Source organism: Chiloscyllium punctatum, chromosome 32, assembly GCF_047496795.1.
Source record: "Chiloscyllium punctatum isolate Juve2018m chromosome 32, sChiPun1.3, whole genome shotgun sequence".
NCBI classification, from domain to species: Eukaryota; Metazoa; Chordata; class Chondrichthyes; order Orectolobiformes; family Hemiscylliidae; genus Chiloscyllium; species Chiloscyllium punctatum.
This window is the reverse complement of record NC_092770.1, coordinates 18,456,134-18,475,765: the sequence shown is the minus strand read 5'-3', so window position 1 is coordinate 18,475,765 and position 19,632 is coordinate 18,456,134. Positions and strand designations below refer to the sequence as shown.

The following is a 19,632-nucleotide window of genomic DNA, read 5'->3' as shown; positions in this document are numbered from 1 at the left end:
GATGTGTTCTCAGCCCCCAGGGAACCTGAGCTAAAAATTATGCCTCACAATTTACTTTTAATCCAAAAGAATTATTTCTGTGTCTTCAGGATGTCTCTGCAATCTTGAATGTTCAATTGAATTTTATAAACATTTCCTTTTGCGTAACTTTTGAGCTAGCTGGTCTATCAATGAAATGCTCAGTTCTAATCCCCTCCTTTTTCGTTCCTTTGATGTTAATTTGGCTGTTGAAGTTTGGTAGAATTTCATGGATGTTAGTCACCTTCAAAGCAAGTTGTCATACCTGTACCTGAATGCATCACTCATTCCACAGATTTCATGTGTGTGCTTTCCTTGTTACTATGGAAGCAGCGAGGACTAACACTGTAACATGCGTGACCATTAAGACTGGTGGTTTTTCTTTAAACCGTTGGTGAATTCAAAGGACAGGCTGCCAGAACAAAACAGCATTTGTGTCCCAGAGAAAAGCAGCAAAATTAACAAAGGTGTGCACTCAATAACCTTGTTGGGTTTGACTGAATGCTGTAAAATCTGCTGTGCAGTATGTGCCTTTTGATTTGCAATTTGTCACAAAGTGTAGACAAACTCATTTAGAATGGAAATAGACCCCAAAGAGTGACATTCCCAGTGGATTTGTGTGTCCAAGTACACACACATTTCTACCTTCAGAAACAGAAGTGCAGATGAGGGGAAAATGAAACATTTGTGTGGATAAATGAGACCTTGGGATACAGAACACACAGCCTAGGAATAAGAGTAGGCCATTCAGCCCCTCTAGCCTGTTCTACCATTCATTGAAATTGTGGCTGATCTGTGGCCTAATTCCATATACCTGCCTTTGGCCCATACTACTTCATACCTTTTGCTTAACAAAAATATATCAGTCTCAGCGTTAAAGCTAATACTGATCTAGCATCGACTGCAGTTTGTGGAAGAGAATTCCAAACCTCTACCACCCCTGTGTGTAGAAGTGCTTCCTAACATCCCTCCTGAATGATCTGGCCTTAATGTTTTAGACTATGCCCTTAGTTCTAGGATCCCCCACCAGAGGAAACAGTTATCTTTATCTACCCTGTCATTTCCTGTTAATATCTTGAAGACTTTGATCAGATTGCCTATTAACCCTCTAAATTCTGGAGAAAACAGGACTAATTTGTGTAATCTGTCCGTATAACCCTTGAATCCAGGTATTATTCTTGTAAACCTATGTTGTACTTTCTCCAAGGCCAGTGATAAAACTCATTGGCTTTTTTCCTTTGAGAGAAAATTTTTCATTTATATAGCACCTGTCACAACCAGGCATGAAGCATTTTACAGACAATTAAGTGTACTTTGAAGTGTAGTTATTGTTATAAGGCATAGATGAGTTGGACTAAAGCGTCTGTTTCCATGCTGTACAGCTCCATGACTCTAAACAAGACAGCCAGATTGGCTACAGCAAACTCTTAACAAACAACAATGTGGAAATAATCAGACAATCCAGTGGTTAGAACTGCTGCCTCACAGTGCCAGACACCCGGGTTCAATTCCCATCTCGGGCAACTGTCTGTGTGGAGTTTGCACATTCTCCCCGTGTCTGCGTGGGTTTCCTCTGGGTGCTCCGGTTTCCTCCCACAGTCCAAAAATGTGTAGGTTAGGTGAATTGGCCATGCTAAATTGCCCGTAGAGTTAGGTGAAGGGGTAAATGTAGGGGAATGGATCTGGGTGGGTTGCTCTTTGGAGAATTGGTGTGGACTTGTTGGACCGAGCGCCTGTTTCCACACTAAGTAATCTAATCTAATCTAAGGTGTGACATCGATTTAAGGAATAAGTATTGACACTGGGAATAACTCAACTTTGTAAAATTGTCATGGGATCTATCTTGTCCACCTGAAAGCAGATTCTGCCTCTGTTTAACGTCTCATGTGACAGCAGGTATAACAGTGCAGTACTGCATTACTGCTGCTGCAACAGGTATAATTTTTGTCCATCAGACATAGGAGCAGAAATTAGGCCATTCAGCCTGTTGAGTCTGCTCCGCCATTCAATCTTGGGCTGATTTATGTTTTTGAATCCCAATCTCCCGCTTTCTCTCCAAAACCCTTGATCCCCTTGACAATCAAGAACTTATCTATCTCCGTCTTAAATACACTTAGTGACCTGGCCTCCACAGACTTCTGTGGCAGTGAATTCCATAGATTCACCACTCTCTAGCTGAAGAAATTTCTCTTTATCACCATTCTAAAAGGTCTTCCCTTTAATGTAAGGCTGTGCCCTCTGGTCCTATTCTCTCTTACCAATGGAAACATCTTCTCAACATCTCTGTCCAGGCCATTCAGTATTCTGTAAGTTTCGATTTGACCTCCCCTCATCCTTCTGAACTTCGAGTATAGACCTAGAGTCCTCCAATGTTCCTTATGTTAAGCTTTTCATTTCTGGGACCGTAAACACGAACCATTCTCGTGACATCAAGTCTTGGGTGGAAATTCAGTCTGAAATCTTGTGACTCCGAGATGAATGCGTATACTACCATCAGAGCCATGATTGACACCCACTTATTTTACTTGCTTCGTAAAATTTTTAGCTATGTGCAGGTATTCCCACATTTAGGATGAGCTTTAATAGTACTACTTCGTTTTGGCATGGTTTCAAAAATAATGAGGTTCTCTGAATAGAGTGCATTCTTTTTAATCATGGTTACTGCACATGCTCAGTGGTTTTTTTTGGACTTGCCCCTGCTGATCTTTCTTGCTGGGTCGATAAATGTTGAAACCCTTCTGTCTGAGGCTACGAATGCTGATTTAATGTAAAAAATTAGGGAGGAGTTGGATAAACGGCATTTAAGGAAATAAAGATACATTTTAGGGATTGAAGATACCTCCGCTGTAATGAACACAATCCTGGAAGAACTCAGCAGGTCAGGAATGGGTGAGGTGAAAAGCAGGTTACATGTCTAAAGGGAGTGATGATGCCAGACAAAAGGAACTGGGAATGGAACAAGCAATGAAAGGAAACGTTTCAGATTTCCAGCATCCTTAGCATTTTCTTGTGTATTAATGTGAAGGTTGGTTTAATTTTTATGATTCCTGACCAGGTCCTTTGAAGATTTCCTGCATGAAGGATTAGTGGAATACCTTGATGTCAATGAAGAAAATGATTGCTATATTGCACTTTATGAGCATATGATCAACAAGTAAGTTTAGAAACTTATAATTACAGCAATGATTTTATATAAAATCATTTTAAAAATAATTCTGCACACAGAAAATATTTTTTGTTTTAACTTTAAAAAGTCCATGTGTAGGGCAATGATGCCTGGAGATAAAATGTTATAAATACACAACTTGGAAGAAACCATTCAACCCCTCAATTCTGTTCTGTTATCCATCAGGTCATGGTGGATCTGTATCTAAACTTCCATTTCTCTCTCTTTCCTCCATATCTTTGATCCCCTAATGCAGCAAAATTCTTTCCACCTCATTAAACTCCAATTTAACAAAGGTCATTTGGTGTGGAGGATCTCCAGATTTTTACTTAAGTTTACATTTGTGTGGGATCTTGATAGAAATTGTCCTGTTGGGTAGACGCAGCATGGGTTCATGAAGGGCAGGTCATGCTTAACTAATCTTTTGGAATTCTATGAAGACGCTATGAACACTGTGTGGACAACGGGGACAAGTACATGTGGTGTATCTAGATTTCCAAAAGGCATTTGACAAGGTGCCACACAAAAGGCTGCTGCATAAGATAAAGGTGCATGGCATTATGGGCAATGTATTAGCGTGGATAGAGGATTTGTTAACCATCAGGAAGCAAAGACTGAAAATAAACGAGTGCTATTCTGGTTGGCAATCTGTGGTGTAAGAGAGGTGAGGACTGCTGATGCTTGGGAGTTGGAGTTGGAGTGTGGCGCTGGAAAAGCACAGCAGCAGCATCCAAGGAGCAGGAGAGGACTGATGAAGGGCTTATGCCCAAAATGTTCACTCCTGCTCCTCCAGATGCTGTCTGACCTGCTGTGCCTTTCCAGTGCCACACTTTTTGACAGTAATTAATGGTGTACCTCAGGGATCAGTGTTGGGATCACAATTATTCACAATTTACATAGATGATTTGGAGTTGGGGACCATGTATAGTGTGTCAAAGTTTGCAAATGGTTAAGGTGATGGTAGACCAAAGTGTGTAGAGGACTGTGAAACTTTGCAAAAGGACATAATGTAAGTGAGTGGGCAAAGGTCTTTCACATGGAATACAATGTTAATAAATGTGAAGTCATCCATTTTGGTAGAAATAGCAGTAAAAAGGACTATTACTTGAATGGTCAGAAGTTGCAGTGTGTTGTTATGCAGAGGGACCTGGGTGTCCTTGTGCAGGAATCACAATGTTGGTCTGCAGGTGTAACAGGTAATTAAGCAAGGCAAATGGAATTTTGTCCTTCATTGCTAAAGGGATTGAGTTTAAAAGCAGAAAGGCTATATTATCGCTGTATAGGGTAATGCAAGGCCACACCTGGAGTACTGAGCAGTTTTGGTTTCCTTACTTGAGGATGGATGTACTGGCATTAAAAGGAGTGCAGAGGAGGTTGATTCTGGAGTTGAGGGGTTTGGTTTATGAGGGGAGACTGAGTAGACTGGGATTATATTCATTGGAATTTAGAAGACTGAGGGGGATCTTGTAGAAATATATAAAATTATTCAGGGAATACGTAAGGTACAAATAGAGAGGATGTTTCCACCTTCTGGTGAGACTAGAATAACAGGGCATAGTCTCAAAACTGGCAGGAGCAGATTTAGGACTGAATTGAGAAGGAACTTCCTGACCTAGAGGATTGTGAATCCCTGTCTAGTGAAATGGTAGAGGCTTCCTCATTGAACGTTTTTAAAGCTCAGACAGATAATTTAGTGCACAGTCGAGGAATTAAGGGTGATGGTGAGATGGCAGATATGTGGAGCTAAGGCCACGCGAAGTCCAACTATGACTGAAAACTCAATTGGATTTACCATGTAAATACAGGGGCCACAAAAGTAGGTATACAGAGCTGAGCACATATACTGCAGAACAAATCTGGCCAGGGCTTCTGGCAGCTTTTTCCCCTTATTTTATCTCGAGTTTTATCCAAATGTGAGTGTTGGCACCATTCACTTCTCACGTGTCACGAGAATTTCTAGAAGCATGGCATTCCAACCGGAACTCTGTCAACAAACACATCGAGTTAGATTCCATCTACCACCCCCTGGGAAAAAGAACAGGAAGTGACTTCACAGGAAATGTCACCACCAACCCAACAAAACCCAAACATATAAATAGAAAGCAGGTGTTTTCAGCATTGCTTCGCTTGAGGTCCACTGAAGATGTTACCTAGAAAGGTAATGAAACATCTGGAAATGAACCTTTCAGCTCAGCAAGCAAACCTACGTCCATAATGTGATATTATGTGGATAATCTCCAAGCCAAGGAACATCTCCACCTCCCATTAACATGCCAAATGTGTGCTGCGCTCGCATCAGGCTCTTTGCCAGGCAAGCACCCACAGAACCCAGGACCAGAGATGCATCTCCATGACTGTGTAGTCGTTCATACTTGTTAGCAAATTCTTGCAGCTGCTGTGGGCTCGAATGTGAATATGATTGATTAATTGTAGAGCTACAGTTTTAGATTTGGTTGTGTGGCTATTTGTGGAACACATTAGACTTTCTCTTCATGTCAAAGGCACTTTATCAACACCAGTATTCTCTGAATTGTGTGGAACAGCTGAGGGTTCTTCTGTCCAACCTGTTTGACCAGCTTATGCTTAGACCTTACTGAAGTAGTTCCGCTGTCCTCTTTCTATGTAGCCTTTGAGATGTTTTCTGTTTGCATATATTTCCAATTCCTTTTTGAAAATTGCTGTTGAATCTGCTTCAGTTGCTCCTTTTGAGCCGTGCATTCCAGTTGCTTAAAGCACAATCCCGTCTCCCCTCTGGCTGTTTTACCAATTATTTTAATTCTGTCACTTCTGGTTACAAACCCTTCTACCACTGGAAGCATTTTCTCCTTATTTACTTTATTGTTTTGAACATCTGTATTAAATTTCTCTCTCAACTTATTTGTTCTGTGGAGACAATGTTGTTCTGTGGGGAAAAAAACCTGCTTCTAATACACTTAATTCCCATTCTAGAACTCTTTTATTTTCAGAATTATTGTAATGGATGAGCTAGAATTAAGTAAGCAGGTCGCTCCGTTCTACTTTCCTGCTGGCATTTCCGATGTGCGGATATTGATATTTCTGTATTGTTCTCCTGTTTAAAGTGATTTGAAGTTTTCTCTCGCTGATTATTACAGATTTACAACCCACTTGGAAATTGAGCCATTTACACTACTTGGTGTATGTGCAGGGCTAATTCCCTACCCTCACCACAATCAGTCTCCAAGGAACACCTACCAGTGTGCCATGGGGAAGCAAGCCATGGGTAAGAGTTACTTACCTTGTGAAACGTTCATGCAACTTCTGCTTAAACAGCCTATTTCTGAAGGAAAGAGAAACTGAATAATCAAAGAGTGAGTTTGTTCCAACTAGTTGGTGAATGGGTCACAAGAGAGCCAGACTGAGAATTGTCATTGGCTGAAGTGAAGGGGTGATGAGAGTAATTTTTGTTCACAAAGCTGTTATTCAAACAGGGAATGCTTTATCCTAAGGAGCCAGAGATACAGGGCATGCAATTTATTTAAAGGAAATTTGACAAAGATTTGAAAGCCAGGTTATAAAATAAGAGGGGAAGAAAGGAAGGGAAATATGATTTGATGAGATTGGATCAGTTTAAAGCAAAGTTGAGCGACCACTTTCCCTGTGGTAAATTCAATAATTCTTGATTATATTGTGAAGGACATTATTTATCACTCTGTTCCTGTACTGATTTTCTGAGCATTTGTTTTGTGCGTTGTTCCTGTCACTGCTCTTTACTGGGAGTGGGTCAGTGGTGCAAGACCAGCACTAAAGATTTCTCCTAATTGCTTTCTGTGTTTGTACCCGTTTGACATCATTTTCAAAGTGAACAGTTTGTTGCCACACACAGTTAAGTAGGATCAGTGCATACAGAACTGCAAATCGATATATATGCAGAGTCCCATTGTTGGTTTTGTGTGTGAAGCTTTTTGTGTTTTTGTTTTGGAGTGTCATTTGCAATTCATTGTCTGTTTTTTTTTTTTCCCTGTGTGGCTGGTGTATTCAGCTGCCCAGACCTGAGCTTGTAGAATCAGCTCCCTGGATACAGTGACTGGTCGTCACTTCTGACGTTAGAAAGCGAGGTGACTGTCGAAACATGGATGTAAATGTTGAGCAGGTTGAATGCATAGCCATGATTAATGGCACCATCGTGACACTGTGCAGTCTTTATGAAAAAAAACCGAATTGCTTTTAACTGAGGACTATTGGCTGAACCAACTTCCCACACAATCAGATTTACTTAAGGATATTTGGGATGAGGGACTTCAGTTATGAGGAAAGACTGGACCGAGGAAGGTTAAGGGGAGATTTTATAAGAGGTGTTCAAAATTACAAGAGGTTTCGATGGTGTGAGTAATGAGATTTAAGATAACTAACAAAAGAACCAAAAAGAAGATGGGAAATTGTTTTTAGTAGGATATTGCATTGACCTTACAAAAAGCAATGGACATAGATTCAATAATAACTTGCAAAAAAAAGTATGAAAAAATCTTAAAGGAAAGATGAGGAGGGTGTGAGACTGATGTGATGACTCTGAGAAGCAACTTTCTGTTAGAATTAAATATCACAGAAGGAGGCCATTAGTTTAAAAAATATATCAGTTAGTCCCATTCCTCTGCCCTTTTCCCATTGCCTTCCTTTTTTAACTGATTACGTTTAAATTAAACAGTCAAAGACCTATTAAAGAAACTGCTTAAAGTAGTCCATGCAACTCCTGTATTTTCAGTTTATACTCAGTTTATATATTGTGTAAATTTGTGTGCCTGCAATTTTCCAAGTTTCCCTCCTTTTTGATCAAGATTGAGCTGCGGTAACAATCCCTTGCTCTCAGCGGTTTAAGAAGTTGTGCACCAAGCAGAGTCAAGCAAGGAACAAAACCAAAGCAGAGGTCCTTAGAGTTTATTTCAAATATTTAAATAATTACCAAGTTTATACTACAGAAACTCATATGCTTGCTCCTCAGCAGGTTATGTTTGGGGCAGTATGGCATACTGGTTAATACTAGTGCCTCACAGCACCAGGAACTCTAGTTCAATTTCACCCTTGGGTGACTCTCTGTGTAGAGTTTGCACATTCTCCCTGTGTCCACGTGGGTTTCCTTTCGGTGGTTCAGTTTCCTCCCATAATCCAAAGATGTGCAGGTTAGGTGGATTGGCCTTGCTAAATTGTCCATAGTATCCAGGAATGTGTAGGTTAGGTAGATTAGCCATGGGAAATGTGGGGTATGGGGATAGGGTAGGGAGGTGCATCTGAGTGGGATCTCTTTGGAGGGTCATTTTGGACTGGATGAGCCAAATGGCCTCCTTCCACACTGTTGGGATTCTATGGATTCTATTCTGTTTGGAAAATAGATCACTAAGCTGATACTATTTGTCAGAGCAATGAAATTTGTTTGTTTCTGCATTTGCTAATGACGTATGAATTTGCTAAACAGTAATTTCCCACTGTCCTGCTGAACTAATATATTCCTAGTTGTGACAAAAACTGGATTATTCAAGATCTTGCCTTTTCCAAGGGTAAATGATCCTAAAGTTGAAAAGTGTGGCGCTGGAAAAGAGGAGCAGGTCAGGCAGCATCCGAGGAGCAGGAGAGTCGACATTTCAGGCATAAGCCCTTCATCAGGAGTGATTCTAAAGGCAATCCATGAATTTTTATTGTAACCAAGAACCTAATGAAGCCCCAACTAAAAAAAATGAATCAAATTTAATTAGGGGGAGGTTATCTATTCTTATTGCACCTGTTTCAGGTTGGAATTTTGCTTTCTTTCACGTGATTTTGATTTTAAATTTGATTTATACATAAAGATGAAATCACCCAGTTGCTATAAGATTATTTTCATCATGCAGCTGGTGAATTCTGTCTTGTGTCCCTGCAGGTACCATAGGCTACAACCAGCGGAATCGGATTGACACCCTCATGTACCTGCTCGCCTATCCTCAGAAACCCATGGTGAAAACCAAATCCATAGAGCTGATTGACTTTGAAAAGCTCCCAGCGGGGCAGAATGCCACAGTGGCTGTGATGAGCTACAGCGGTTATGATATTGAAGATGCTCTCGTCCTAAATAAGGCTTCTTTGGACAGAGGTGATGTAGGCCAAATTATTTAATTCCTTAACGTTTTCAATTTATGCTCTTAATTTGCAGAATTGTGTGTTTTTTTTTGTTAACCACTAAGGAGGAGGAAAGAACTTGCCTGTCATCTCCTCAAGACATTTGAAAATGAAATGCTTTTGGTAGTGAAATTGTCCTCGTTATTTAGGAAACACAGATAATTTGCAAATAGCATGTTCTACAACAAAAAAATCAAGGTGATAATGACCAAATAATTTGATTTGGTGATGTTGGTTGCGAGATAAATGTTGGCCAGGACACTTTGGGTGAACTTCACTTGTGTACTTTTGAATAAAAAAACAATGAAGTTTTCACATTTTGTGTTAGAGGCAAGAATAACATCTCAGCCAAACGATGGCACTTGGCAGTGCAGCACTCTTTCAGTATGTGTCACCCCAGGTTTTTGTTCAATTCTTATGGAGTGGACTTGAACCTGCAACCTTCTGTTCAGAGGAGTGCTGTTCACTGAGCTATGGCTGGCATAGGCTTGTTGGCTTCACCAGTAACACCAACAACCTGAGATTTACCTAGTCACAATCATCAGAATGACATTCAATTTACCATGGAAATGTGAACTCAGCAAATTAACACTCTCTTCCTGGTGTAGGGTACATTGTCGCTAGTCATTCCTTGTGTGTTCCAGGCAATGGACTCCAAAGCTTCCGTATTAAATATTACAAAGCAGGACAACTGTCCAAATTCCATTTGTTACAAACGTGGGGTGGAATTTGATAAGGGGTTTGGGTGAAGACCACCTTGTGTACCCTTTTGGGAAGGCATTGGCTTCGCCTGGTTGTCCCAGAGTCCGTGCTTCCCGAAACGTTTTCCACTGTTGCAGCATTCTTGACAATGGTTGTGACTCACCCCCATCCCACAGTGAGATCTAAAGGAAGTTGGTGTGAGGGGTCAGTGGGGAGAGAGAGTGAGCCTGGGGATGGGATGTGCAAACCAGAAAAGTGTTTGATCTTTGGGGGTTTTTTAAAGCGCCTACATTTCCATTGGCCTTTTTTGGAGTAGAAGTTATGGTCAAACATTACGGGCCCATTAAGCCAAGACCACCATTTAAAAGAAAATAAGGATTTACGGGGTGGGGGCCTTACGTATAGGCTTATGAAAGGATTGGACACTCTGGCAGGAGGGAACATATTTCCGTTGATGGGGGAGTGCCGAACCAGAGGACACAACTTAAAAATACGGGGTAGACCATTTAGGACAGAGATGAGGAGAAACTACTTCACACAGAGAGTGGTGGCTGTGTGGAATGCTCTGCCCCAGAGGGCAGTGGAGGCCCAGTCTCTGGATTCTTTTAAGAAAGAATTGGATAGAGCTCTTAAAGATAGTGGAGTCAAGGGGTATGGAGATAAGGCTGGAACAGGATACTAATTAGGAATGATCAGCCATGATCATATTGAATGGCGGTGCAGGCTCGAAGGGCAGAATGGCCTACTCCTGCATCTATTGTCTATTGTCTATTGTCTATTGTCTATTACTGCTGTTAATGCTAGTGTCCACAAAATCCTCTCTGTACCTCACTGGCAGTTGTAACCCATTATTTGGGAAACTCACCTTAAGGGTCTCATGGTGGTGCCACTAGTGTTAAAGTGCGCCATGTGGGCAAACAGCCAGGGCCTATAACCTTGTTAGTGGGTTGGATACAAGATGTATGCTCTTCCTATGTCCAACAGAAGGACCACTTGCAGGAAGGACGCAGCTCTGATCTTTTCTCACTGCTCCCCTTTGCTATTGCCTTCTCAGTGTTCCTGCCCCATTCACTTTCTTCTGTGAGAGAGGGCTCCAGTGTTGATGCCCCAGCCTCTGGGACCTGCTGCAAGGTGAACAGTGGCCACTGCAACTGACTTATGCCAGAGTGCAGTCAGCCTCTGATTATCTGGTACCCCTCACAGGTAGGATATGTGCTCCCACCCCACCAGAAAGTAGAGACTCAATGTCAGCAGTCAATGGATTGCCTAATTGGGATTTAATCTTAGCAAAGCTTTTGAAAATGGCCATCGCAAAGCATCTTTGGATTGGCCTGCCATTGCAGCCACTGAACTCCAACTGTGAAGTCTGAATTGGAGGCTCACATTTTGACCACTGTTAGCCCTTGAGCCAAGGACCTACCCAAGTCCTTGTTAACTCCTCAGATGTTGGAACCTCGTGTACTCCATATGAAACTGCACTGCATTGTTAATCTGTGATGTCCATCACACTTCCTTTGACCTAGAGATTGCTAGTATGAAAGATTAATCTCTCAGGCACACCATCTAGACGAAAATCAGTAGGTATTATATTTCTTTGCAGTCTTGAACCCGACAAATTCAAAACAAACAGCAACAGAGCATCTGCTGTTGTTTATAATCACCGTAAGTTGGAACGATTTCTAGGCAGTTACGAATTGTGGGTATTAGTCACCATTACAACAGCAGCTTGTTTTTCTGTTTCACCCTTTAATGCAGTAAAATGTTGAAGGCATTTCAGGTGTAATCAAACAAAATGTCCATCTCGAGGCAGGGCTTCCCAAAGTGGGGTCGAGACCCTCAAGTGGAGCTGCAGCCTCCCAGGTAGTAATGGCCACTATGAATCTCTGACCCAGTCATAGAAGCAAAGCCCTGCTCCAGCTGGGTCCCTCCTTCTCTCAGGACACCCCCTCCATGCTCTGAAAGGTCTTTCTACTCAAGAATATCTGCACCACTCCTTCACAGTACTCAGTGTGATTGGTGACAATTTTGAAACCTCCAAAATGGGGTAAGCAATGTTTGAAAGATACTGTTGTCAGGAGGTGATATTCTGACAAATGGCGAGAGGAGTTTAGAGGCTGAGGGTTTCATAAAAGGAACTCCAGTGCTGTGAGCTCTGATTGCCAGTTTTGTTTTTTGCAATGATAAAACAATTTAAAATTGGGGATGTAAAATAGTGCAAAATTCGAAAAGTGCAGAAATCTTGGATAGTTCTAGAATTAGATGTCACATTTGACCCAGGAATAGGTTCTGACCACGTCTGCTCCATCAGCAATACTGAAAATGTGTTGCTGGAAAAGCGCAGCAGGTCAGGCAGCATCCAAGGAGCAGGAGAATCGACATTTCGGGCATGAGCCCTTCTTCATGAATGCTGCCCTCGGCAATACTGCCTGCTCCCATCTCTGTAATGTCTCTGTCTCATCTACCTCTTGTCTATATCTTTGATGTTTCTAGATTAGGCTGAGCTGACTTAGCCTGCCTTCTGAATCTACATCCTCTATAAACTTGAACTCATCCAAATCTTTGCGTGATTCCTATTTTACACTTTGGCTCACCCATCGCTCTGTGCCCATTTAAGCTACATTAGTTCCTGTTCCACCAGGACTCCAAACAAACTCTCAGCACACTTTATGCTTGAGACAGTTTAATCTAATTTCCTCTTGCATCCCACTACGCTGAAATATTAAAACACCCATAAATGTTTGTGAGAAGTATGTTGCCTGTCCCTTAAGTTATTAGCTTTACATCAGAAACAGTTAGTATAAAGATTTCTCCTCTGGTCAGTGACGTAACATTGTTAACTTGGTGAAATGTTAACTGGGGAATAGCTGTTCATTTCTATTGCATCCATAATCTCTGTTGTCAACCATGTTATAATCCTGAAAACCAGATGATGTAGAATAGAACTTGAGCTCATCTTTCCTTCTAACATAAGCATTTGTTTACAGTGATGCACTCAAGTTATAAGCAAGCGCCTCCTAACCCAATAATTGCAGTTTCAGCCTGCCGATTTACAGGGGCACAAGTAAATTCCAAGTTAATGCCTGTCACTTCCATACAAGTAAGCACAGTTAATATACAGTTAACACCCAACAACGTAGAATTGTTGGATTTAGTCAAGCAGGAGAAAGTGAGGACCGCAGATGCTGGAGATCAGATTTAGTAAAGCCCTCAGATTGCATTTCCCTCCTCCTGAATGTGTTTTGCAAACACTGGTTTGTGAAAGGTTTTTGATACAGCAATAAGAATTTCTAAAGCTGGTGCTTGGAAATGCCACTTTATTCTACAGACCATCTGCAGTTCCTACCCTGATCTCATGGCACTGCCCCCACCCCACTTCTCCCAACCCTTCTGCTTTTGTTTCTCAGTTTATCAGTGCCATGGGAACTAAATGCTCCAAGGGATCTTAGGTACCAGTAAGAACTTCAGAAACTGGCGCACAATTAAGCTCTACTGAGTGCTAATCGTTGCTTTTATCTTTCCTCCAAGGTTTTGGAAGATGTCTGGTGTACAAAAATGCTAAATGTACACTTAAACGTTATACAAATCAGACTTTTGATAAAGTCATGGGTCCAATGCTTGATGCAGCTACACGGAAGCCAATTTGGCGGCATGAAATTTTAGACGCGGATGGTATTTGCTCACCAGGTAAGAGAGGATGATGTTGGGTCAAATCAAAGGATGATCAAACTTACATTTTATTCAATTAAGTGTTTTCACCACATATTCCCTGTCAACCCTTTCATTTTCCTGAAGACTCCTGTCAGGTTACTCTTCTTTCCTAAATGGGGTTTAAATTAAAAAAGTCTCCAGTATTGTGAAAACACAAACAGTTATTACTATGCTGTCACTTGCAGTCAAAGTCAACTGGCATTAGTTACCTCCAATCCAAACGTGAATAAAATAAATGGCCCAGGAAGTATTAGTCGACTTCCAATCGCCATGGGACCTTTCTCAGCACTGCTTCCTGGCTTTTAAAACTGCCGATGAAGCTTAGAAATTAGAAGGGCGAACATTTAGCTTTGATTTTAACTTGTCCATTTAGTACAATATAAAGGAGGAAATCCATCACTGGTCAGTCATTGGATGTTTATATTGAAGAAATTATATTTTTCTCTGTCTCTAGATAGTTCCAGTGGTATTAAAATTTAAACAAGCAGTTGGTCCTTTTCTTTATATTTTTATTAAGAAAAAATAGATTTTTAAATATTACAACAAATACAAAACAATGCAATTCAAAACAGTACAAAACTAAACCCAAATAATAAAAAAAATTCCCCAGCCCACCCTCCTATACGAATGTATAAACATATATAGAGAAGTATAAAATTAAAAAAAATAAACCTAAACTAGCTATTTTAACTAACTAAATAAATACCTAACAACAAACAAATAAATAGTAATAACTCAGCCCAGCCAAACAAAACACTCATACATTCACAGTTCCTCCTCCCTGGATATTGGACTCATGAAACACAATCGTTACGGCTATATAAAAGCCCTTGTTAGTGTGGCAGATAAATCTGTGTCCAGGTATTTCAAAAAGGGCTGCCATGTTTTGTAAAAATTCTCAGTTTTATTGTGTACCATATTTGAGAGAGAATTCAGGAGAATATGCTCCATAACAATCTTCCGCCAACCCGACAGGCCTGGAGGTTTTTCGGATATCCAACCTAGCAACATAGTCTTCCTTGCACAGAACGTAAGAATATTGAAAAGTTTTTTTCTTATGCGCGTCTGCAGGAAATACAAATGGTAGGCCCAAAAGGAGAGAAATAGGGTCCTTCTCCACCTCTACACCTAAAATCCTCTCCATTGCTCTCGCCACAGCGCTCCAATATGTTTGAAGCCTGTAACAAGACCAAAGGTAAGAGTGCCTGTGCAGACCTTGCACTTGGGACATGCTGAAGATACCCCTGGTTTAAATTTTGACAAACGGTCTGGGGCTAAGTGGACCCTGTGGAGAATCTTCAACTGTAAAGCATGGGTCCTATTGCAAATTGATATCTTCCTTGCATTCTCCCAAATATCCTCCCATGCCTCTGAAGAAACTTCAACACCCAGCTCTTTCCCACATCTTGCTGAGTCGATCATACTCAGCTGAGGTGGCACCCCCCAATTGGTGATATAAAGTACTGACAATATAGTGTACTCTTAGCCCTTAGTACCCCTTTTTCTATGTCAGATTTGTAGGAATCAGTCAAAAGTTATTTTTTTGAATAAAATCCCTAACTTGAAAAAATTTAAAGAGGTCTCTATGTAACTCGTACTTCTGTACTAACTGATCGAAGGACATCATTATATCCCCCTCAAATAAATCATCCATGCAAGATATACCTCTAGCTGCTCAACGTTTAAATCCTGAATCTATCATACCTGGTTGAAAACCCGGAATACCCACTAAAGGTGTAAACAAAGATGTTTTGCCAATATTACCTTCCCTCTGCCGAATTGCCCTCCATGCTTTAACAGTATTGATGACTATTCGGTTATGGCAATATTCCCTAACTGTCCTCACCTTGTCCAAAAATAGCAAACTGGTAAGGGGGCACCTTCCTTGGGAGGCTTCGATATCTAGCCATATTGAAAGAGGGTCCCCACAAACTCAATCACTCACTAAGTCAAAAGTGAGCTTAATTGGTCATTTTCAATGTCCGGAAAGTCTACTCGCCCCAATCTGTGAGGCAACTGCAGTTTGGCTAATTTAATGAGGGGCCGTTTACGGTGCCAGATAAAGGAGCTGAACCAACTGTTCAGTCTCCTGAGTGTTTGTTTATTGAAAATCAAGGGGAGCATCCGTATAGGGTATAGCAAACGAAGGAGAATATTCATCTTAATAAGCGCTATCTGACCCAACCATGAGACTGGAAGTGCCTCCCATCTTTAGGGATCTTGTTATATTTTTTCAAATAATTGAGTAAAATTGGCTTTGAACAGCCAATCCAAAACTGGAGCAATCAATATGTCCAAATACACAAAACCCCCCTGTGACCACCTAAATGGGAATCTATAGTCACTCAAGAGCCAACTTTTTCGTAAGACCACCCATAGGCATAGCCTCTGATTTAGCAAAATTAATCTTCTACCCTGAAAAAGCGCCAAACGTGTGAATACGTTGTATCAGTCAAAGCACTGAAACTGCTGGATCTTTCAAGAATCTTATGTAATTTTGACCCCACTTCTGGAGCTGAGATATTGAGATCCCCACGAATGGCCTCTGCCAACGGTTCAATCACCAACGTAAAAAGTAATGGTGAAAGGGGACAGCCCTACCGGCTGCCCCTAGAAATATTAAAATTGCTTGATCGTACCCCGTTGGTAATGACCGCAGTGAGAGGTACACTGTAGAGAACCTTTACCCATCTTATGAAAACTTCGCCCAGACCAAACCGGTCTAGAGTATAGAAAAGGTACGGCCACTCAACTCGGTCAAATGTCTTCTCTGCATCTAAAGAAATCACCAATCCCTGTATTGACTGCTGTTGGCATGCTTGAATTACGTCAAGCAGCCTCCTAATGTTATTGGAGAATCTGCGACCCTTTATGAAGCCCGTCTGATCCTCTTTAATAATAGAGGGTAACACAGTCTCCAGCCTTAACGCGAGAGTCTTAGAGAGGATCTTAAAGTCCACATTTAAGAGCGAGATGGCCCTGTACGAAGCACAGTCTTCCGGATCCTTCCTTTTATTTTAAGGATAAGTGAAATATTGGCCTCTCTGAGATGGTGGGAGACAATCATGACTGTATGAATCGTTACACATATTCAGCATCGGGTCTGACACTATACTGATAAATTCCTTATAGAATTCACTGGGAAATCCGTCAGGACTGGGCACCTTTCCACTCTGAAACTGCCTCGTAGCTTCCTGCACTTCTTGCTCCGATACAAGGGCATTGAGAAAGGACTGTTGTTCGGGAGTTACACCTGGGAGCTTCAGGTCTCTAAAAAAGGATTCAATTTTGGCCTGCCCCTCCTCACAATTCTCAGACTGATATAACTTGGAGTAGAATCTCTGGAACACCACATTAATCTTTTTGGAATCACGTTAGGTTCCCAGACCCTTCCCTAATCGCTGTACTGGTTTGTGGGGCATTTCCCTTTCTGGCAAGGTATGCTAAGTATTTGCCTGGCTTGTCACCATGCTCGTATAACCTTTGCTTTGCAAAAGCCAGCTCCTTCTTTGCTGTTTGCGTGAGCACAGAATTTAGTACAGACCGCAGTGCTGTAATCCTCTGTAGTTTGACCAACAAGGGTCTGTCAAAATAGGCTTTCTCAGCTGCCTTCAACCGTCCTTCAAGGAGATGTTGCTGCTCACCCTTCTGCCACTTCCTACTGGTGGAATATGAAATAACTAACCCCCCCTGGCATAAGCTTTGGCAGTTTCCCAGAGAACAGATGAGCTATCAACCGAGTCTATGTTGATGTCTAGGAATGCCCAAAATTCCCTAGAGAAATACTCTGCAAACTTACTGTCCATGAGAATAAAGGGGTCCATTCACCAGTACCTTGAATCCACTGTAACATCCTTAATCTTAACCATGAGGTACACTGGAGCATGATCGGAGATGGCAATATTACCAATCGTACAGGATGCCACCAGATCCAGGGTTACCGCAGGGGTCAGAAGAAAATCAATCCTCCTGTGACATCTGTGCGGATTGGAGAAAAATGTGAAATCCCTACCTGTAGGGTTGAGACACCTCCATACATCCACCAACCCTAATTCCCCACAGAAACCCAATAACTGTTTAGTTTGTGCAGAGGGTTTTGAGGGACCTTTTAGGCAACCTGTCTACTGTGGGGTCCATGAGGCAGTTAAAATCTCCCCCTTTAATGATGTGCCGAAACTTGAGACTTATCAGTTTAGAAAAAGCATCTACCAAGAATTTAAAAGGATAAGCTGGGGTACAATAAACATTTAAAGTGCCATATTCTTCCCCATTTATCAAGGCTTTAAGAATTACAAACCTCCTGTATGTGGCTTTAACACATTCCAACAATTTAAATTAGAGATTTTTCCTAACCAGTATAGCCACTCCCCTACTTCTGGTATTAAATGATGAAAAATAAACTCAGTCAAAGCCATTCTGCTGTAAGTTCAGATGCTCCTTGTCATCCAAATGTGTCTCCTGTAACAAAGCAATATCCACCTTCTCCTTTCTAAGACTCCTCCTAAGAGTGCCTTCTTCCTCTTAATTGGTGAGTGACTTCCCTTGATATTCCAGGTACACCATTTAATCAAATCATTAGCCATAATCTTCTGCAATTACATTTAAATTCCAGAGAGGAGGAACCCGAACCACAAATTGCTGAGCCTTTGTGTCGCATGGTCCACCAAATATAAAAACTACATAAACTAAAACCACTTCGTTTAACAAACATACAAAATTATTAAAAATAAAATACAACAAAAACCAGAAAACAAACCAACATATAAAGCACCAGTAACGCTGAGTAGGGGAACTCGGCCCTGCCCAGAGGGGGCAACTACCCGTCCCGAACTGCCCATAAATAGGCATCTAACCATCTCAACCACCTTCACTTCTCCCAGCTAGAGCCGCATCGCAAGCACAAGCTAAAAAGAATAAACACCCCATAGAATATCAATATGGATTAAAAAAAAACATTCTTTTATAAAAACAAAGGGGGAATAAATACCCCACCCATCCTTTCGTATGTCCGAACTTAAAATTTAAAATGTACATCCTAACCACTGCCAAATATAGTTTGAACCAAATTATTATCAATAGAGGAAAAAAATGGGGTAAAACAAAGCTCCAACCGGACTTCCTGCATTCCTTTTGCAGAATGATAAACGCATACCCAAGCAACAATATTTATACATACTACAATTGTTTAAATCAGGTTAATTTGTCCACAGTCTCTTGCCTTCTCCGATGTGTCAAAGAGATGCATGGATCCATCTAAGGTGATCCGAAGCACTGCCGGATATCTCTGGAGTACTGAATCCCAAGCTCCTTCAGTCTTCTCTTGACACCATCATACAATTTTCGTTTCTGGGTCACCGCCGCTGAAAAGTCCTGAAAAAACATGATCTTAGACCCCTTGTAAATTAGGGCCTTTGGATCTGTCCCCTGGAGTCTGGAAGCCTCCATGACTCTCTCCTTATTCCGGTAGTGATGGAACCGCACCAGGAAAGGACGAGGGCGTTGACCCAGACCCGACCTCCGTGCTGCGACCCGGTGAGCCCTCTCTATCTTCAATCCCCTCATGTCAGTCTCCAAGTGAAGGAATTTCGGAAGCCAATCTTCAACAAATTCCGCAGGCCGCTCACCTTCCTTACCCTCAGGCAGACTAATGATCGAAATGTTTTTTTTCTCCTGCCCCTGTTTTCAAGATCATCCACTTAGTCACACAAATTACAAATCTGCGTCTTCAGGGCTTGGATCTCATCCTTGAATGAACTGGCATCAGCTTCCACCATTGTGACCCTGCGCTCCACCTCATCCGTCCTCTTCTCCAGGTCTCCCAGCTGCTGCTCATGCTTCTGCAGCATGAGAGAGACTGGAGCCAGCTTCTCTTCAATCTGTTTCCCCAGCATCAGGAGCTGGTTCACCAGGTTCTGGAGAGTAATCGGCTCTGA

The 19,632-nt window shown here is 41.6% G+C and overlaps 1 protein-coding gene across 1 annotated transcript in view; it reads left to right on the top strand.

Annotated features, from left to right (window-relative positions):
- Positions 1-19,632, top strand: part of polr3b (polymerase (RNA) III (DNA directed) polypeptide B) — a 95,794-nt gene that overhangs the window by 47,783 nt on the left and 28,379 nt on the right. The window contains exons 18-21 of the mRNA XM_072551794.1: positions 3,074-3,172; positions 6,298-6,425; positions 9,054-9,263; positions 13,517-13,675. Coding sequence (XP_072407895.1) covers positions 3,074-3,172; positions 6,298-6,425; positions 9,054-9,263; positions 13,517-13,675 — 596 coding nt within the window. The remainder of the gene's footprint in view (positions 1-3,073; positions 3,173-6,297; positions 6,426-9,053; positions 9,264-13,516; positions 13,676-19,632) is intronic.